General features: G+C 44.4%; 1 protein-coding gene across 1 annotated transcript in view; it reads left to right on the top strand.

The window, feature by feature from the left end:
* Positions 1 to 22,461, top strand: part of TMEFF1 (transmembrane protein with EGF like and two follistatin like domains 1) — a 196,955-nt gene that overhangs the window by 172,886 nt on the left and 1,608 nt on the right. Inside the window, exons 6-9 of the mRNA XM_039521421.1 lie at positions 3,137 to 3,285; positions 4,234 to 4,299; positions 9,596 to 9,719; positions 20,849 to 21,007. Of these exons, the coding sequence (XP_039377355.1) occupies positions 3,137 to 3,285; positions 4,234 to 4,299; positions 9,596 to 9,719; positions 20,849 to 21,007 (498 nt within the window). The remainder of the gene's footprint in view (positions 1 to 3,136; positions 3,286 to 4,233; positions 4,300 to 9,595; positions 9,720 to 20,848; positions 21,008 to 22,461) is intronic.

Here is a 22,461-nt window from a genome sequence, read left to right as displayed (position 1 = left end):
CGATTAAAAAAATTAATTGTGATTAATTGCGTGATTACAAAAATTAATCGTGATTAATCATGCAATTAATAACACTGTTAATAATAGAATGGCATTTATTTAAATATTTTGGGATGTTTTCTACATTTTCAAATATATTGATTTAAATTAGAACACAATACAAAGTGTACAGTGCTCATTTTATATTTATTTTTTTACAACCTAATACAAGTACTGTAGTGCAATCTCTTTATAATGAAAGTTGAACTTACAAATGTAGAATTATGTACAAAAATAACCACATTCAAAAATAAAACAATGTAAAACTTTAAGCCCTACAAGTCCACTCAGTCCTACTTCAGCCAATTGCTCAGACAAACAAGTTTGGTTACAATTTGCAGGAGATAATGCTGCCCACGCCTTGTTTACAATGTCACCTGAAAGTGAGAACAGGCTTTTTGCATGGCACTGTTGTAGCCAGCATCACAAGATATTTATGTGCCAGATGTGCTAAAGATTCATATGTCCTTTCATGCTTCAACCACTATTCCAGAAGACATAGGTCCATGCTGATGACAGGTTCTGCTCGATAACGATTCAAAGCAGAGTGGACTGATGCATGGTCATTTTCATCATCTGAGTCAGATGCCACCAGCAGAAGATTGATTTTCTTTTTTGGTGGTTCGGGTTCTGTAGTTTCTGCATTGGAGTGTTGCTCTTTTAAGACATCTGAAAGGATTCTCCACACCTCGTCCCTCTCAGATTTTGGAAGGCACTTCAGATTCTGAAAGCTTGAGTCGAATGCTGTATCTATCCTTAGAAATCTCATATTGGTACCTTCTTTGCGTTTTGTCAAATCTGCTGTGAAAGTGTTCTTAAAACGAACGTGTGCTGGGTAATCATCTGAGACTGCTATAAAAAGAAATACATGGCAGAATGCGGGTAAAACAGCAAGAGACATACTAGTCTCCCCCAAGGAGTTCAGTCACAAATTAAATTAACACATTTTTTTTTAACAAGCGTCATCAGCATGGAAGCATGTCCCGTGGAATGGTGGCCGAAGCATAAAGGGGTATATGAATGTTTAGCATACCTGGCACGTAAATACCTTGCAACACTGGCTACAAAAGTGCCATGCAAATGCCTAGTCTCACTTTTAGGTGACATTGTAAATAAGAAGCAGTCAGCAGTATCTTAGCAATTGCCTGAACAAGAAGTAGGACTGAGTGGACTTGTAGGCACAAAAGTTTTACATTGTTTTGTTTTGAGTGCAGTTATACAACAACAAAAAATCTACATTTGTAAGTTACACTTTCACGATAGAGATTGCACTACAGTACTTGTATGAGGTGAATTGAAAAATACTATTTCTTTTGTTTATCATTTTTACAGTGCAAATATTTGTAATAAAAATAATAGTATAAAGTGAGCACTGTACACTTTGTATTCTGTGTTATAATAGAAATCAATATATTTGAAAATGTAAAAATAATCCAAAAATATTTAATAAATTTCAATTGGTATTATATTGTATAACACAATTAATTTTTTTAATTGCAGTTATTTTGTTTTGAGTTAATTGCAAGTTACCTGCAATCAATTGACAGCCCTAGATATTACCCAATTTATGTATAGGGAATATCACTGGAACAAATAATACCTTTAAAGCCAGGATGAACTTGTTTGGTGTGCTCACTGTACTTTATTAAAAAACAAAAGTTGTTAATAGAAAGAGAGGAGAAAAAAAGGGCTAACAGTAAAACTAAGTTCAAAGATTGGCTTGTCTTATTCAGAGAACCTCATGGGCACCAAGCATTTGCACTAGAATTTGATGTAGATGCCCAGGGGAAGTAGGAACTCTAAAATCTGTAATCCGTTTTTTCACAGTGTTTAATTAGAATTAGGGGAGCGATTATTTAAAGCAGTATGTCTTGCACTCTAACTCAGTCTCATGTCACTGCCCACAGACTGGACTGCATGGTGGGGGAAGGAAAGCAGCTCCCCATAACTAAGGATTTATGGCCACATGAACTCTCTTCCAGTAGAATATGCTCATACACCCTCCCACCATGCAGGAGGAGGCCAATAGAGAGCTGTTTAATCCATACCAGATACTCTGCCGCACAGCTGTCTTCGTTTTGTGGTATGCCATCATCCTGAGGCACAACCGAAGATGCATAGCAGTGAGAAATATGTGGAGCAAATCATTTAAAAACAAGTTGTTAATGAAATTAAAAATTACAGTATTAGTTTTATTGAATTAAATGAAAGAGTGACACAGACTTCAGAACTGTTAAGCTTTTCCAAGGCAGCCTCCCTGATATGAAATGTCAGGATTGAGTATTGATTCACTGCAGAATTCCGCAGCAAAACTCTATCATTTAAAGGTAGTGTCCCCTAGACTATACAGTTTTCTGGTGTAGAGACAATCCTGCCCTTGTGTGGGGATGGACCTTATGTTTAGTACATCTTTCTCCCCTCTCATGGCTATGGTTTCTTTGTTACAAATGATAAAAAAATGTTCTCTGCCTAAAAGTAGAAATGTGTTAATTGGATACATTATGAAATAATCCAGATTGCATAATCCTGTTTTAATTACAGCATAATGAACCACTGTGCGTTTTCAAAGGCATGAATGAATGGCTTGTTAAAGTAATACAGTTGACCAAGCTTATTGCTGTTCTTCAGCCTTTGAAATGAAAAATACTTAGTTTTGATTAATAGAAATGAGAATTCATCCCTCCTCCCTCCAACAGTCGTTCAGTTTTCTTTGCAAAAAAACAAACAAAACATGTAAAATCTTTCTTTGGTTTTACCCACATATGGGAATAGGTAATGCACTAAATTGTTTTACTGTCTTAATAAATTCTCCTTGTAATATGTTACTGTTGTTTTTTCAGAAATTAAAATAATCAGTAAGATTTATATTATATTAAACCCATGAAAACATCAATAAAATATTGAAGGGTACATGGGTAGCTTCTATTCAAAACTGTATACATTCTGTCTGAAAACCTGAGACAGCAGCAAATTCTTTGGTATCCAAACACAACAGATTTTTCTCCCAGGTCATAGAGCTGATGCTAATGTATGAACAAATGTTTACTCAAGACACAATTTTTTAACTGTATTTGTTTGATGTCATTTTTATTAACAGGTGTGTATGTAATATAGACTGCAGTGGGTACAGTTTTAATCCTGTATGTGCTTCTGATGGAAGTTCTTATAACAATCCATGTTTTGTTCGAGAAGCATCATGTTTGAGGCAGGAACAGATTGATATAAGGCACCTTGGACACTGCTTAGGTAGGTCTCGTTTTAATTTTTGTTAGAATTGTCTCTTGCATCATAAAGGGCCCAATCAGGGCCTTTAATTCTTTTTTTATTTTTGTATTAAAATTTGATGATCTTTCCTAATTGCCACCCAAAATATGTATGTATATATGTATTTATTTGCTTGTATTGTATGTACATTATGTCGCTATCACTATGCTCTAGGTCGAGAAAAAACTCGTATTTAAAAAAATACATCTGAGCAATAGTCTAAATGTCCATGAAATCAGCCACAATGGAAACATATTAAGAGAGCTCCATCCTACAAGAACACCCCAAGTCATCCTCTCACAACAGCAAGAATTAGATAGGCCTTCCAGCATGCCTAGCGGGTCAACATGCTTGGGCCTGACATGCAAATACTTATCCACTTGCTTTTTATGCACGGGAGTGCTGCCATATGCAAATCATGAGCATCATTGTTTGCACGGTTTGTGGCCTTGGACCCTTCCCAGAGGGTATTCTGCCATAAAGAACCTGGAGGAGAGAGATGGATAGGAACAAAAGAGGAGGAGAGACCCAAAAGACAAAAGAGAGGGCAGAGGGAAGAGGAGAAAGAGAAGAGGAGTGGGCAAGAGCTCCCTGCCATTAACATCTAGATTCTGTAAACTTGAGAATCCCAACTAGTTCAACTGTCTAGCTGAAGAACAAATGAGAGGCTATCTGTAAAATACACTGGACCACCCCGCAAAGGGCTTTTTAGCTCAAAACCGGGAAGAGCACCCAGAATTGAATTGGAAGCTAGTACAATCTCTGTAGTCGTTGTTTACCTATCTATACCACAGGAAAAATATCGACTGTGACTGAATGACTGTAACTAAATTATTTTCTCAAATATCAACTTCTTACATTGTAATAAAACACAATGGCCTGAAAATAAACATTTCTAAACAGATGTATTTTTATTTATTTATCATATAGAAACTGATGACACCAGCTCAGTAGGAAAGAAAGATGATGGAATGCAGTATCGACCAGAGGTGAAAGGTAATGTACTGGTATTTTGTTAATATGTTACATTCTCCCAAGATACCAAAATATAGCATGCATGCTCCTTTTTCATCTGCTTCACAACCAGGAGAGAAGTGAACAGCTGCTTTCCTACACCACTATCACCCAATCTCTGGTGAGCAGGGGATATGACTATTCCGAGTCTGCCTGGCATGTTTCCCTAGGATGCTGAACTCTCTTCTGTATTTAGTCGGTTATAGGATTAGCATTTCGCCAATTGCTGTGCCAATGCTTTAGCTGGCTCCAAGACAATAGAAATGTGACTTCTATACAAGTGGCACAAGCCCCCTCTGCCCAGCCTTCCTCAATCATTTCTGAATAACTGACAGGTTCTATACTTGCTGCTTCTGCACCTGTTGGACTATAGTGGATGAACCACGTTGTTTAAAAGATTTTCAGCCATGTAAATTAGATGGGCCAGATCCTCTGCTGCCGCTTTTGTTACTTTGTTTGTTAGCACCTTGTTTATGTTAAATTTGAAATAGTTTAGATGCCACTGTGTACTGACGAGACTGAAGTGAGAAGAAAAGCTTACAAGATAATTAGAAATGTTTATGAATACAAGGAGTGTGTATTACCAGTTTGCTTGTGTGCTGAAAGTGCAGCATTGTGAGAGTGAGTTCATGTGGAACATTTATCAGAAGAATTAACAAGAAATGAAGGGTGTAGGAAATTAGAACTGGAAGAGACTTAGTCATGAAGTCCAGTCCTCTGCAATCTCAGGCAACCCCATCATATAATCCATTCATACATTTATCAAAGTTCATCTTAAAACCAGTTAGGTTGTCTGTCCCCGCCACCTCCTACTCCTATTGGGAAGCTGTTCCAGAACTTCATGCCTCTGATGGTTAAAAACCTCTTTCTAATTTACAGCCTAAGTTTACTCATCACCAGTTTTTATCTATTTGTTCTTCTGCCAATGTTGTCCTTTAATGTCAGTAGCCCTTCAATTGCCTTGGTGTTTACTCCACCTCCCCACAATGTATTTATAAACAGAAATCACATTTTCCCTCTCAGTCTTCTTTGTGCTAAGCTAAACAAGCCAGACTCTTCCAGTCTCCGCTCATAAGATATGAAGACATGCCCTCCATTGCCCTGATCATGGAAGCAGCCCTTCTCTGCACCTGTTCCAGGTTGAATTCACCTTTCTTAAACATGGGTGACTAGAATTGCACACAGCATTCCGGATGAGGTCTCCCTAGTCCCTTCTACAATGTCATTAATATTTTTCTTTCTCTGCTAGAAATATCTCAACTGACACTTCCTAGGATCACATTTTCCTCTTTCACAGCCACATCACAATGGTGTTTCTAAGGGTATGTCTACACTACGAAATCAGGTCGAATTTGTAGAAGTCGTTTTTTTAGAAATCATTTTTATACAGTCTATTGTGTGTGTCCCCACACAAAATGCTCTAAGTGCATTAAGTCGGCAGACTGTGTCCACAGTACTGAGGCTAGTGTCACTTCCGGAGCATTGCATTGTGGGTAGCTGTGAGTAGCTATCCCACAGTTCCCACAATCTTCGCTGCCCATTGGGATTCTGGGTTGAGATCCCAATGCCTGATGGGGCAAAAACAGTGTCGAGGTACTGGGTACTTGTTCTGGGTACATGTCATCAGGCCCCCCTCTCCCTCCCTCCGTCCCTCCCTCCCTCCGTGAAAGCAACGGCAGACAATCGTTTCACGCCTTTTTTCCTGGGTTACCTGAGAAGACACCATACCACGGCAAGCATGGAGCCCGCTCAGCTCACCGTACATCTCCTGGGTGCTGGCAGACATAGGACTGCATTGCTACATAGCAGCAGCTCATTGCCTTTTGGCAGCAGACGGTGCATTACGATTGGTAGCCATTGTCATCATACTCCTGGGTGCTCTTTTAGTTGATCTCGGTGAAGTCGGTCAGGAGTGCCTGGGAAGACATGGGAGTGACTCAACCAGGTCATTCCCATCTTCTGCCGAGCACCCAGGAGATGATGATGGCTAGCAGTCGTACTGCACTGTCTGCTGCTAGCCTAAGATGTAAAAGATAGATGGAGTGGATCAAAATAAGAAATTGACCTGATTTGTTTTGTGAAATCAACGGCCTGCTAAACCCAGGGTTTTGAGTTCAATCCTTGAGGGGGCCATTCTATGTGACAGTTGTTTGTGTTTCTTCTTGATGCAAAGCCATCCCTTTTGTTGATTTTAATTCCCTGTAAGACATGACGTCAGTCGCCCCTCCCTCAGTCAGAGCAATGGCAGACAATTGTTTCGCACAAAACCAGGCAAGCGCGGTGACGAGAGGGACATGGTCATAGGCTTCTCACAAAGTACGGGCTGGGCAATGTGCCCCGGCAATGTGCACATCATGCTGATGAGCTCTGCATGAGCTCTGCAAACACGTTGACCAAACAGGAAATTAAATTCAAAAGTTCGCGGGCCTTTTCCTGTGAACCTGGCCAGTGCATCTGAATTGAGAGCGCTGTCCAGAGCAGTCACAATGGTGCACTCTGGGATAGCTCCCGGAGGCCACTACCATCGAATTGTATCCACACTACCTCAAATTCAACCCGGCAAGGCCGATTTCAGCGCTAATCCCTTCATCGGAGGTGGAGTAAAGAAATCGATTTAAAGAGCCCTTTAAGTCGAAAAAAAAGGGCTTCGTTGTGTGGATGGGTCCAGGGTTAAATTGAGGTAATGCTGCTAAATTCGACCTAAAATCGTAGTGTAGACCAGGCCATAGTCATGTTGTGATCAACTAATTCACCTGGCTCTTTCACCTTCTTGGTCACTTACAACTGCTGAGCCCCTCAGTTCATAGCAGAAAGTTTTGTTATCTGGCCCTAAGTACATGATTTTGCATTTTTTCCTATTACATTTCTATTGCTCTAGTCAAGATCATCTAATCCTTCCTCTATGATATTCCAGTCCCCCTCTGTTTTGATAATACCCCCAGCTTGGTGTCATCAGCTAATTTCATTAACACGCTCCTGCTTCTTGTGCTAAGGTCACTAATGAAAATATTTAATATAAGTCCCAAAGCAGGTCCCTGAGGAATTCCACTAATAACCTCACTCCAGCCTGATAGTTCACCTTTCAGCACAACCTGTTCTCTTCCTTTTACCCAGTTCCTCATCCACCTTACAGTTCTTATACTAATCCCCATATCCTCCAGTTTAGCTAATAATTTCCTATGTGGCACTGTATCAAATGCTTATGGAAGTCCAGACAGATTAGATCTTCTATTAGACCAGTCAGATTTTTCTCAGGCTCCTTGAAAAAAAGGCTATGTTTCTGTGAAGATGGTGATACCTTCAGGAAACTGGCTTGTGCCCAGGTAGATGTCACTTGAGGGCTAGCTACTTTGAGGTTTTGGGGAAGTCACTGTGATGTACTTATGCTGAGGCGGAGGGATGGTGAGAGCCTGCTGAGAGGTAGGGCCAAGCCAAGCGTCCTGCCTGCACTGAGTCCAATTGACCTCACCTCATCGCTTCTGGGAACAACTTTATAACCTCCACCCCTACACTCTTGCTATTAGCTGCTTCCCAGCACTGCCAGGCCCAGCCCCAGCATAGGCTGGGGCTGGTCTATTCCAGGCCTGGAGTTCAGAATGATTTTGCTGAAGAGTGAGCTGGCTACTCAGAGGTTCTGGTCATTCTAGAGGGGGGCTGTTTCAACAGCTGCTGTGATAGTCAGGGGAGGAGAACTCATTCTGAAGAAGGAAAGGAGGTGGAGGAGACTTCTTTGCAGGAAAGTAGGCAGGCCATATTGTGTGGGTGTGGGAAGGGCTCAGGAGAAGCCTTTGCATCCTAAGAGCCTCAGTACAGTTTACTATAGTAGTCCTTGGAGTACTAACAGTTAACCCTGTGGATCAAAGAGCTGCCGCCAGAAGCTGGTGCTAGACATGGGGAGACTTTTATAATTTTTAATTTATTCAAATGTTTTCCTCTGTCTTTGCTTTCAGGCCCTTCTCTCTGCTTTCACATCTCTGCTCTCAGAAGCTCCAGCAATTTGTCCTTTGTGCCCATAGGTCTCTTTCTTTTATTGCTCTAGAGCTCTAAACTTTCTTCTGCCAGCGCTTCAACCTATTCTAAAGTCTTAGTAAGTGCTCCCTGTGTAACACCGACAGACGCCGGTCATCGCCGGGATTGAACTGGGAACTGCTGAAGCTTAGTGCATGAGCCTCTACCACATGAGCTAAAAGGCAGCTGGCTATTAGCTGAGGCAGACTCATTTAACTCTCTCTCTTTAAGTGGTCTCGGTGCAACTAGAGAGGACAGAACACCACACCCAGGAGGTGTGTGGGTTACACCTGCATCTGCTGCACCCTCTTTCTTTTCTGCACCTGAGTCATTTCTCCACCTTCATTCCCTGGCTTTGTCTATCTTGCCCACTCCCTTTCTCTTTCTCCTCTTCCCTCTGCCCTCTCTTTTGTCTTTTGGGTTTCTCCTCCTCTTTTGTTCCTATCTCTCTCTCTCTCCTCCAGGTTCTTTATCACCCTATTTTCTCCTTCTTGGCCATCTCTTCTTTCTATTATCGCTTTATAACTCCGGTCCTTTAGTTTTCTCTTGTAATCCTATCTTGCTTTTCTCCAGAGCTCTGTTAAGCCTTGTCTTCACTGCCACTTACAGCACTGAAACTTTCTTTGCTCAGGGGTGTGAAAGACACAGCTTTCCCCAAGCCAAGTGCTCAATGTGGCTGTCTACCAACTGTTTGCCTAGACCCCACTGGCAGAACTTCAGCCCATCTCCTTTACAATATGTTGATTCTTTGGGTATGTCTACGCTACCTGCTGGATCGATCGCTGCCCATTTATCTAGACACGATAAATTGACCCCCGAGCGCTCTCCCATTGACTCCTGTACTCCACCACCGCGAGAGGCACAGGCAGAGTCCACGGGGGAGCGACAACAGTCCACTCACCGCAGTGAAGACACCACAGTGAGTAGGCCTAAGTACGTCGACTTCGGCTACGTTATTCACGTAGCTGAAGTTGCATAACTTAGATCGATCCTTCCCCCTCCCCCTACACCCAGTGTAAACCAGGCCTAAGTCAGGAAGGTTATCTCCAGTTTAGGAAGCCCACAATAGCAGCAGATTTAGTTATCACTAAGGGGTAATTTTTCAGTGTTGAGTGAGTGTGCTGCTAAATTCCACAGGCTTCTGTGAAACTTGAGCTCTAAACCACTGCTTTATTAATGCTTCATCCTGTCACCACAGAAGTTTTTGGAAGGATGCTATATTTGTGTTTGTTTTGTATATTTACAAAATCTATTTGTGTATGTTTTCAAGATGCCAGTGATCAAAGAGAAGACATTTATATTGGAAACCACATACCTTGTTCAGAAAGCTTCAATGGTTACTGTATACATGGAAAATGCGAATTCATTTATTCCACTCAGAAGGCATCCTGCCGGTAAGTCAGTGAAAGAATAAGCAACACAGATTCTATATGCATCTGAAACTCATGCTGAAGTACTGTGTAAAGCTTAAACACAATGCATTTTATACATAGAATATTGAAAACATTGGTTTGTGATAATGTGCTGTAGGCTAGACTGTGGCATTGAAGCCACATCCATGTGTAGGGGGCAGTGCAGAGCTGCCCTACCCTAGTAGGAGCATGAGGGAAGTGGGGCTTGGGGGCAGGCAGAGTCTCTTCTGCAGCTCATCAGTGCACACCTTGGGAAGTAATATATTGCTCCTCCCAGGGGACCAGCCCAGTTCTGCAGGCCAGTGAACATAGCTGCCAAGCCTTCTGTCACTCTGTGTCACATTTTATAGAAATGATTGAATTAGGTAATTTGCACAAATTTATAAACTTACCAGCAACCTACCCTGCCCCAAGCAGCAGTCAGGGCAGGACAAGGAGCTGCACAAAACGTGGTTGCTGTGTCTAGGTGCTTGATAGATGGGGGGATTCTGGAGGGTGACTGGGGAGGTAGTTCGTTGGATGGTAGCATCTAAGATGGAGCTAGGTGAGAACTGAGGCAGTTGTGGATAAGTGAATACTTGGAGTTTGTGATGGGGAAGCCTATGACTTAAATTTTCCCTTCCTCAATTCCCATCCCATTATCCCTAGTTTTGACACACACATCCCCATGCCTCTCCTGGTATCATCCTAACTTGATGATTCCCAAATAATGACCCATGAACTGCCAGTGGTCCACAGTGTTGGTGGATTGTGGGGAGCTGGTTGGTCACATGATACTGGTGCCTCATTTTCAGCTGCTAAATCCTATTAAAAAGAACCTACAAATACAATATTTTCTTTTAATACTTTCCAGTGTAAGCAATTGCTGTAGTTTGCCACAAGGATGTTGTATTATCATAAATGGGGGTGGGAGGAAGTGTTCATGACACAAGCTGATAAGATGACAAGGTGGGTGAGGTCATATCTTTTATTGGATCCACTTCTGTTGGTTAGAGAGACAAGCTTTCAAGCTACAGAGACTTGAAGGAGAGCTCTGTTTGGCTCAAAGGCTTGTCTCTTTCACCAACAGAAGTGGATCCAATAAAAGATATGACCTCACCCACCGTGTCTCTGTAATATCCTGGGACCAACATGGCTACAACTACACTGTATACAGTCTGTTAAGATATCCACAGTACAAAAGCTTGACAACTCCTGCCCTACATAATTCTCCTTCCTTGGAGTTTGCATTCTTTAAAAACTTGTAGTAGTTTTTACATCACTTTTTAATCAACACTTAAACCAAGTTCTGTAAGTGCTGGTTCCTATGTATATTCCACACATGGGCGTGCATGCACACCATCTGCCTGAGCCTAGAAATTCTAACCAGCAGTGTCCATTGGCCCACACATGTGCTGTCATTCTCCTCATGCTCCAGACTGAGGGCACAAAAGGCAGTGCAGGCTGATGCCCCTCCAGTTCCTTCTTCCCGCTGCATGGCCTGAGTCAGAATCCCTGTGTTCACAGATTTCTCCAGTTTTTATCCTTAGTGCATGCATTTTATCCTGTACATATATTTGTAAATAGTTTTTATAGTTTATATATTAGTATAGTTAGTTAGTGTAACTAGTTCTTTCCCATTATTAGGGACTCCCTCCCCATTGTCTGGGACTATGTCGAGTTCAGGAGTTCAAGAACTGTGTTTCCTGCCCTTGCTCTGACCTTCTCTGTGCGGCATTTGTCACTCATTTCCACCATGAACATGCAAAGCTTATGAGCTTTGATTAAGAAAACACCTTAGGGAGAAGGCTGTGAGGCCTCATTCTGATCTCGGCCAGGGAGACCCCCTCCCATACATCGTCACCAGCAGACGAGCAGCACCCCTCCGAGCACAAGCTTAGAAGCAGAGCCTACAACTGCTAAGACAAGGAATCTTCTTCCTGAGCTTCCCTTGACAGTAGGGGGCAGTTTAGTGGTTATAAGGACAGAACCCTGTCCAGATCTGCTCATAAGAGAAGGGATCCCTCCCTGAGCCTGTCCAGACCGGGTTAGCCTTTACACATGGATCTGATGGGTCCAGGACTGTTAAAGACCCGCACCTGGAAAGGTAAAGTGTGCAGGGAAAAAAGGGATCTGTCAGTATCATTGGTGGCGCCAGCTCCAAAACACAAGGACCGACATCTGCCGGCAAGTTTGTTTGCAGCACTTAGTGAGTCTTTGTGGGTCTTTGTGCACTCCCCACACCCGCAAACGCCGCCCCCACAGCTCCCCTTGGCCAGAAACCAGTGAATTGGAGCTGCGGGGATGGTGCTGTGGGCGGGCGCAACGCATGGAGGCGCCCCACTCCCCAGTGGCCGCAGAGATGTGCCAGCAGCCAGCCACTTCTGGGAGCGGTGTGGGGCCAGGGCAGGCAGGCAGCCTGCCTGAGCCCCGCTGTACTGCCAGACTTTTAGCGGTCGGAGATCGCAATCGACTGGCAGAGGCTCCAGGATTGACCAGTTGATCGCAATCGACCGGGTGGTGACCACTGCTCTAGATGAAACCATGGCTTCATCTTCGCCATCTCTTCTGGACACCTATACGCTGTTAGTGTAGCTAGTTCTTTGGGAAAGAAAGGCCTTTTCTTCTATGAGCCTACAGTTCCATATTGCAAAGTATTGGGCCTTGTTAGGAGAACATGATTTTAACAATTACTCCAGGCGGGCTGACTTTTAGGGCAAGTTTCCCCCTGAGAATGGAGCCCATTTTCAGTCCTTCATAGAAGAGGGCAAGTTAGTAGCAAAGAATTTCCTTCAAGCTGCAGTGGACAAAGCAGACATGCATCCAGAGGCTTGACGGCTAGCATAGTGATGAGGCGTGAGTCTTAGCTTCACTTCTCAGGGCTCCCCAGGAAGATCCAGAACACCACGCAGGACCTGCCTTTTTATGAGTCGAATTTCAACAAGAAATCAGATGAGTCCCTGCACTTGTTGAGAGACTCCAGGTGAACTCTATGGACCCTGGGAATTTACACCCTGGCCCTAAGGAAAAAACATCAGAGGCAGGTGTATAAGCCAAGCCCTGTCTCTCCCCCCATAGACTTTTTGCCATCAACATCCAGCCAAGCCCCCGGGGGAAAAACAGAGAATTCAGAAGTCTCATTTTTTCAGCCCCCCACTACCACAACCTCTACCCATTCCTAGCTACCCACTAAAGGCTGCTTTTGACACCTTGGTCAAGATCTGTCCACCACTGTTGATACCAGCCACCTTCCCCATTATTTTGGCGGGGGCTGCCTCTCCCTTTGCACTCACAGACAGTTGGGGTTTTAGAAATTATCCATCAAGTGTACTCTGTAGAGTTTCCCTCCCTTCTCACAAACTCCCATTCTGGTCTCCCTTCAGAGAGAACGCTCATGAGGTGATCCTCCAACAGAAGGTGGACTCCCTTCTCCTACAAGAGGCAATAGAACAAGTGCCACCTCAGTATCAAGGGAGGGGTTCTATACCCTTTATTGCTTAGTCCCACAAAAATTTGAATGGTGGAGACCCCTTCTGGACCTTCGACAACTTAACATCATTATTCAAAAGTCAAAATTCAGGATGGTTACACTAGCATCAATAATCCCTTCCCTACAGGAAGGGATGTAGTTCATGGCTTGCAACATGGACACGTATTTCCATGTAGATATTAATCCATCCCAGAGAAAGTTTGTTTGGTTTCTAGCGGGTCAGGAACATTTTCAGTTCAGAGTCCTTCCCTTTGGACTAGCAACAGCACCCAGAGTACTCACAGAGGTCTTCTCTGTGTTTGCAGCCCAATATCTTGACGATTGGCTCCTACTATATTGCTCCAGCAAAGATGTCAGGTCAGCGACTATGTTCCTGCTGCATCTTCTATCAGCATTCAGTAAACAAAGAAAAGTCTGTTTTAACACCCACACAGATGATTAACTTTATCGGAGTGACAATGGACTCCATTGCAATAAGAGCTTTCCTACCCAGTATTTGCACTGTAAAAAAACAAAAGAAATAATATTTTTCAATTCACCTAATACATGTACTGTAGTGCAATCTCTATCATGAAAGTTGAACTTACAAATGTAGAATTATGTACAAAAAACTGCATGCAAAAACAAAACAATGTAAAACTTTAGAGCCTGGAAATCCACTCAGTCCTACTTCTTGTTCAGCCAGTCACTCAGACAAACAAGTTTGTTTACATTTGCACAAGATAATGCTGCCCGCTTTTGTTTACAATGTCACCTGAAAGCGAGAACAGGCGTTTGCATGGCACTGTTGTAGCCAGTGTCACAAGATATTTACGTGATTCATATGTCCCTTCATGCTTCAACCACCATTCCAGGGGACATGCATCCATGCTGATGACAGGTTCTGCTCGATAACAATCCAAAGCAGTGCAGACCAATGCATGTTCATTTTCATCATCTGAGTCAGATGCCACCAACAGAAGGTTGTTTTTTTTTTGGTGGTTTGGGTTCTGTAGTTTCCGCATTGGAGTGTTGCTCTTTTAAGACTTCTAAAAGCATGTGCCACACCTCGTCCCTCTCAGATTTTGGAAGGCACTTCAGATTCTTAAACGTTGGGTCAAGTGCTGTAATTATCTTTAGAAATCTCACATTGGTACCTTCTTTGCATTTTGTCAAATCTGCAGTGAAAGTGTTCTTAAAATGAACATCATGTGCTGGGTAATCATTCAAGACTGCTATAACATGCAATATATGGCAGAATGTGGGTAAAACAAAGCAGGGGACATACAATTCTCCCCCAAGGAGTTCAGTCACATATTTAATTAATGCATTATTTTTTTAACGCGCGTCATCTACATGCAGGGCCTCCGAGAACAGGTTTGGGCCCCGGGGAAAAAAAAATTCAGGCCCCCCAGCAAGGGCGGACCAGCTAAACAGGGCCAACGAAGCTGGGGAAGCCGGGCCCCCTTCCGGACTGCCGGGCCCCGGTAATTTGTACCGGCTCCCCCCCAGTTCTCTTCGGCCCTGTCTACATGGAAGCATGGCCTCTGGAATGGTGGCCGAAGTGTGAAGAGGCATACTATAGTGGACATACACAGAGTGGCTACCCTGGAGTTCCATTCACAAAACATTACCCACTAATTCAGGCCTCCACTACAGATGCAACAGCAGGAAGTACAGGACTTTCCTGCCAGCATCCTCATATCCACCTCCAGTCTGAATACTACTTGTCAATCACCCACATGTGGAATATACTTAGAGATCAGCACTCAAAGAGGAAATGGAGGTTACTTATCTGTAACTGAAAGTTGTTCAAGATGTGTGATCCCTAGCACAGGTGCCGGCTTTTTACTTTGCCGGGGGTGCCCAATCCCCACTCAACCCCAGGCCCTGCCCCCACTCCACCCCTTCCCCCAAGCCTCCACCCCCACCCAGCCTCTTCCTGCTCCCTCTCCGCCCCCGCCCTGCCTCTTCCCGCCCTGTTCCGTTCCCACTCCTCCCTCTCCCTCCCAGCATCTCCTGCACACCGCAAAACAGTTGATCGCAAAACAGTTGATTGAGAGGGAGGGGGAGGAGTTGATTGGTGGGGCCCCTGGTGGGGCCCCTGGTGGATGGGAGGCGCTGCAGGAGATTGGGGGAAGCTGGCTGCCAGTGGGTACGAAGCACCCACTAATGTGCCTATGGTCCCTATCTTTATTCCACTACCTGACCTCTGGCCCCTCTGTTTTGGATCCTACTGAATTTGCAGTAGGAACTGGAGGGGCATCAGCCCGCACTGCCTCTTATGTCTTCGGTCTGGAGCACAAGGAGAACTACTGTGCATGTGTGGGGCGCAGCTTGTTAGAAGTTCTCTCTCGGGCACATGGCATGTGTACACACCCATGTGTGGCACACAGATAGGGACCAGATATCTGGAAGAACTTCCAGTTACAAGTAACTAATCTCCATTTATGCATTGATCTCTTTTAATTTTTTCTTATAAGTCAATCCCTCATGTGACCTGGTTATTATCTGTTACTCTTGTCAAAACCCCCTCTAGTTTGTCAACATTTTACTTTTAACCATTTCTTTTATGCAATAGTAAATATTATTTTATAAAAAAAGTAAACGGTGTCCATTGTCTGCTCAGTATACTATGGCAACTCAGTATACTGCTGAAATTACACATTTCCAAAAATGTGTGAACTTTCTACTTTATTTCTTTAGTTTCCAAGTAAAATTAATCCTATTTCTTCTAAAGTAAGAAGTAATTAAGGAGTGTATTGAAAGAAAAATGGCCACTTTTCTTTTGTGGATGGTGATGGTCTAGTTATTATGAGCAAACATCATTAAAGAATGTTTATCCTGAATATATGGGCCCTGGTGGTATTTTCAGACTAGTGACATATGGTTCTGTAGCTTTCTGTAGCTCATTGCTTTACTTTTCTTCAAAAGATCACTTGTCAAGCTGCTAGACTTCAACATATTTCCTACCTTGATCCTCCTTGAAAGTGCTAGAGTAGCCCAGGAGGGAGTGGAGGGCCCCCTCACGAGCCAGCATGGCTGGGAACACAGCCTTTTACAAATCATTATTTTCCTTTTCATCTGACCTTTTTCCTCATTACTGGGACACAATAACCTTTTCATTTTATGTTCACCCTCTTTAGCGAGTGTGTCAGACTCTCGCTTCCTTTAGCAGGGATCAAGCTGCCATTTACAGCAGCAGAGCTCTCACAACAGACCCCTGCTCATTTTTGGCAAATTTGTTATGCCCTCCATCTTATTTTTCTGGTAGTGAAGTGACCAGCATTGAGTGCTGCTCTCCATCCCATCCTCCACGTCAGAAATGAAAAGATTAAACAATATTAAGTACGGGAGCCATGAGAACTGACTCCATTTGGGTGCTACTGAAGAACAACTTGCCCACTCTAATTTGACAGTGAAACTGGACTCTCCACTGGATTTTATTTTAACCACTTGTGTATTCATCTTTTCAGACTTCCTCGTAATACACATTTCCTGCTTTCACTATCAGATGTTCTGGAACAAACATGGTTCCATTAAAAGTGCGGCACTGAGTCACAGTAATCCCATAGCAGTATACAAGTAAACCATTTATCCTTCCTTCTGTATAAAGGGAAATATGGTGGGCAAATGTCAAGGGACAGATTTTCGAAAGGACTTTGCACTCTCGTGCACACCTGACTTGCTTGTGTGCAAATTCTGATGCACACAAATTCATTTTTACTCACGCGTGTGTATCTGCAACTCTTAGGGTGCCTATGCACAACGGAGGTTTTGTGTCTGGTGGTGAGGTGTGCCGTTATAAAATTTAGTCCTGACAGTTAGATGGTGAGCTCTGATATAGCAATGACTTACGAAATTACAGAGAATCTCAAATTCTACCTCACACAAGTAGGTGTATAGTGATGGCAAAGGATCTCCTGGCACACTGGGCAGTCTACACAGCGGCTAGGCATGATTGCAGACTCTGATGCCTTGCAGGTGCCTGGTACCCCAATAGGGGTGTGGAAGGAGAGAGGACTATGACTTCAGGCCCTACTCACCAGCCAGTGGAGCTGTCCGATTGTGTGAGGGGTATTCAGTTGCACCCCATCAAGTGATTTAGCAGTGGCCATGCTGTCGCTGCCCAGCTAGTGGCTCTAGGTTGCCTCCAGGTGCTTGCCCTGGGACAGTGCAGCTTTGCATCACCCGCAGTGTAGGGCTGTGCCAGCAACACACAGCTGAGCCCTTTGCCTGTTGTCTGAATAAAGAAATACATTAATTTAATTTGGTGTAATTTTATTTTGATAAACCCATGTTGCCTACTATTTATCATATTATTTTCCAGTAAGTGCTTATAAAATGGACTGCTTTACTAGTTTACCAGGTAATTAGAGGTTTGGTCCATAACACTTCATCCCCTCACCTGCCAATTCCATTCTTGAACTCAGTATTTTCTTTGCCTTATTCCAGTCCTCTGGGATCTCTCTTGCCCTGCAGGAGTTCTCAAAAATTTCCAACCATTTCAGTAGTTCTGAGAATGTCTTTAGCATTCTAGGGTGACATTCATTGAACTGTAATGATCTGAATATTTTCAGATTATCTGGTGTGACAAAGTTCCTCCTCTACCTTGGTGGGTCCTGCGCTTATTGGCAGATTTGCTCATCTCAGAGATTCACCATGTGAGTCAGGAAACAGCCCAGAGACCTTCCCCTCTGGCAGAAGCCACAGTCCAGGTCAATTCCTCTTGTGTCTGATCAAGAGTTGGGCGGTTTGAGGGGAACCCGGGCCTGCCCTCTACTCCAGGTTCCAGCCCAGAGCCCTGTGGACTGCAGCTGTCTATAGTCCCTCCTGGTACAGCTGCGCGACAGCTACAACTCCCTGGGCTACTTCCCCATGGCCTCCTTCCAACACCTTCTTTATCCTCACCACAGGACCAGTCTCCTGGTGTCTGATAATGCTTGTATTCTTCAGTCCTCCAACAATATGTCTTCTCACTCTCAGCTCTTAGTGCCTCTTGCTCCCTGCTCCTCGTATGCAAGCTACAAACTGAAGTGAGGTCCTTTTTAACTCAAGTGCCCCGATTCGCCAGCCTAATTGATTCTAGCAGTTTCTTTTTAATTGGCTCCAGGTGTCCTAATTAGCCTGCCTGCCTTAGTTGGTTCCAGCAAGTTCGTGCTTGTTCTGGAACTGCCCCTGTTACCTTACCCAGGGAAAAGGGATCTACTTAATCTGGGACTAATATATCTGCCTTCTATCACACTTCTGTTGCCATCTGGCCCGACCCTGTCACACTGGATATTCTTTAACCTCTTCTTTCTTGGTTCTGCTTTATAGAATGGTTCTTGCATTAAGCCTACCATGGCTACTGTCTTCTTTAAAGAAGACAAAAGCAAAGTAGGGAATAACAACTTAGCGTTCTATCTGTCACCTGTTCTTTTCCTTTCTTCCTACTAGGTAATGCACAAACAGGTTCCTCTGTCATTTCCTTCCTTCTTATAAATGTACATACATTTATCTTGGTTCCTTTCCCATCCACTGCTAATGATATCTAGCGTAATGTTGTGCCTTTTTCTTAATGACGCTGCTTTTATTGGTACATATCCAATCTGTGAGCCAATGTCTCCTGCAGAAAGCCCGTAGCTGAGGAAAGTGTATTCACAAGAATACATGGGTTTCATAGCACTGAAAATCCAGGGCATTTTCCCTGCATGCCTGTGGAACAGTTTTTTGCTTCCCCAAATGTAACTATTTCCTGTCCTCCATCGTCACCTCACCAAACACAGGGATGGATTTGGGGGTGAGTTGAAGTGATTCTTTGTGATACACCCAAGCGTAACTGACTTTGTTATATCGGAGTGTGTGTGTGTGTGTTTAGGTGTGAGTGCACGTATCTCTAATTCCTCTCCAGCCTGCTCCTGCAAAAGTGGAGGCCAATTGCTTGTTGAATTCAACGCTACTGATGTGTTTACATCAGTTCATTTTCAAGGCTAACTTCACAAGGAAAATGAGCAACGTTTACATTTTAATGTTAAAGCTGAGATTTTTTCTGTTTGTAGTCCCCCCTCTCCCCCAAGTCAGGGGTGAGGCTGCTGGTCTAGCTCTGGCTGCATGGAGAGGTATGGGGTAGGGCCTGTTAACTATGTAGAATCCACAGGGGACGCTGGCTCCATTAATCCTGGGCATTCAATGTGATGCTTTCCACTGTGTGCTCTTCAGCCTCCCTCCCCTCGGCAGCATGGCTCAGTCAGGAATGTGCTCTCGTTGTCTTCTTCTCTAGGGCTGTGCCCTGCATGGATTGAAAATGTGTGTTGCTCTGATCAGGACAAACATCCACTGAATTTGCCTTTGAGAAATCGGCTGGTTTGCCTGGGGAGGATGCTGTTTAGAGAAAAGTGCTCCTGCTCTGCCTCCTACCAGCCTGTTCACACCCCTCCCAAATTTCCAGGGACTCCCTCAGGAGCACTGCTCACTTGTTTGAGAGGAAGTGGGGCAGCATGCTGTGCAGGACAAGTCTGTGCTGCTTCCCACCTTCCAGTAAGGTTCTGATGGGACGCTCTGTCCTGCCGGGACATTGACTAGTGCCTGTTACGGCACTGATCTTCCTGCATGGCTTTTGGGGGGTGCCTGGTGCGAGCCTAGAATCATCTGACTTGAGAGCCAGGACTGTCCAGCCTTCCTGACCTTTCTGTGCAGTCTTCTGGGGAACTAGCCTGGCCTTTGTCTAGCATCTGCAGCCTGGAGTTCTGGCCTACTGGGCGTTTGGTGAGTCCAGGCTAAGAGCTGGCTGGGGGTAGAGCATTGGGGCAGGTTTGAGCTGGAACCCACCACCCTGATAAAGCAAGTGGTGTTGGTACCAGTCCTACACAAATGCCTTGCAGAGTTCCATTCCTGTAACTGACACAAACCAAACTCTACACAGTTTGCTTAGCTCTGATAGGCCTGTTATATATACACACTTCCAGAATATCATCATCTATTTTTCTCCATTGTTCCTCATCATTGTCTTTTGATTTGTGTCATATATTTCTGTTTTGTTCTATGCACCCTGGTCCCTGACTGAGTTTTCTGGAGATCCTCTGCCCACTTGTTTTATCACATCTGTTTATTGTTGAAGTGGGGCCTAAGTTAGGGAACAAGGTACTTAAGCACGTGCTTAACTTTAAGCACATGAGCCGTCCCGCTGAAATCACATTCTTAAAGTCTATGCTTACTTCCTTTGCTGAACTGACACCACAGGGCACAGGGAGCCTTACTAGGCAAAATTAGTTGTACTCGATGAAAGTGGAGGACATCCACTCTGTGCCTCCCTCTCTCCACAAAAGGAAGACCCATGCTGTCTAAAACCTCGCACTCTACTCAGCCACGGCCTGTGTGACAGCTACAGTCCTGCTTGCTTCATTCGTTTTCAGAACTGGCTGAATCTCAGAGGAAATCCCTTGTGCTGTTCTTGCCTTCAAATCTTATTTGAGGTCACGGAAGTAGCAGCGCAGACAGTTAAAAGTGGGTTTCTCTCCTGCTGTCTCTATACTATCCTCCATCCTTTACATTATGTCCCTTTTTCAAGTTTTCATTGATTACTAGGCTTTCTGCCTGTCCCTCGGATTACTATTTTATCTGCAGAATGATTTGCATATTGATAAGACTCAATATTCCATGAAATATTCCTTGTCTCTTTCAGATGTGAATCAGGATATACTGGACAGCACTGTGAAAAGACGGACTTTAGTATTCTTTATGTTGTCCCAAGCAGACAAAAGCTTACACATGTCCTTATTGCAGCAATAATTGGAGCTGTACAGATTGCCATTATAGTTGCAATTGTCATGTGCATAACAAGGTAGGTAATTATAAAAGCAATATAACACCACACATTTTTATGTATGTGTGATTATTTATTATAAATGTATTTAGGAACTTGACCGTCCCGAAGCTCTATGTGCGTAACACATGTTCTAAAAAATACAGTGATCAAATATAGAATGATGAATGTGTCCAGACTGGTTACACGATGCCTCTGTATTTATCACAAAATCTAAATCAGTCAGGACAATAAACTACCCCTTCACACACAAATCACTGCTAACTGCTCCATTCCCCTCCACCAATCCTGTGCCAAAAGCTGAGGAGAAAATATGAGCTTTACAGTAGATCTCAAACGTTAGCAAATTGGTTAGACCAGTGGTTCTCAAACTGTGGGTTGGAACCCCAAAGTGGGTTGCGACCCCATTTTAATGGAGTCGCCAGGGCTGGCATTAGACTTTCTGGGGCCTGGGGCCAAAGCCTGAGCTTCACCATGCAGGGCTGAGACCCAACGGCTTCAGTCCTGGGCAGTGGGGCTCAGGTTACATGCCCCCTGCCTGGGCATAGGCGCCAACTCTGTGGGCGCTCCGGGGCTGGAGCACCCACGGCGAAAAATTGGTGGGTGCTCTGCACCCTCCATCAGCTCCCCTCCCCAGCTCACCTCCGCCTCCGCTCCACATCCACCTCCTCCCCTGAGCGCACTGCGTCCCAGCTTGTCTCACTTTGCTCCCAGCACTTGCAGCCGCGAAACAGCATTTTACGCAGCAAGTGTTAGGAGGGAGGAGAGGGAACGTGGTGTGCTCAGGGGAAGAGGCGGGGCCGGGATTTGGGGAAGGGGTTGGAATGAGGGCGGGGCAGGGGTGGAGTCGGGGCGGGGCCGGGGACGAGCACCCACTGGCACCCGGAAAAGTTGGCACCTATGTGCCTGGGGCTAAAGCCCTTGGGCTTTGCCCCGCCTTCGCTGCCTGGGCTTGTGGGACTTGGGCTTTGGCTTTGCCCCGCACCCTCTCCTCGGACAGTGGTGCTCGGGCGGGCTCAGGCTTCAGTCTCCCCCTCCTGGAGTCGTGTAGTAATTTTTGTTGTCAGAAGGGGCTCATGGTGCAATGAAGTTTGAGAACCCTTGGGTTAGCCCAAAGTGGGAGATACTTCCAGAGTAGAAGATAACTCATGAAAAACATGGCCCTTTCCCCCCACCAGAGGATGGGTTGGTTGAGGCCCCTCCACTGATTATAAATGCGGTGCTGTCATATGGAGAAAGGTGCATCCCTCAGGTACCCAGCTGCTTAACCATTTAGGACTTTATTGGTTAAAGCCAACACCTTAAACTCCACCTAGAAATGAATATGCAGCTAGTGCTCTCTGGAGAGTGCCAGTGCAATGTGCTGTCCATGTTAAGCTCCTCTTAGGAAATGAGCAGCTGAATTTTGCACTCAGTTAAGTTTCCAAGATATCTTAAGAGATAGCCCTGTGGGAACGTGAGTTGACAAAGGC

The sequence above is a fragment of the Mauremys reevesii genome, linkage group 2 (genome assembly GCF_016161935.1).
Source record: "Mauremys reevesii isolate NIE-2019 linkage group 2, ASM1616193v1, whole genome shotgun sequence".
Taxonomy (NCBI): Eukaryota; Metazoa; Chordata; order Testudines; family Geoemydidae; genus Mauremys; species Mauremys reevesii.
The sequence above is the reverse complement of the archived record's forward strand: the minus strand, read 5'-3'. Positions and strand labels throughout refer to the sequence as shown.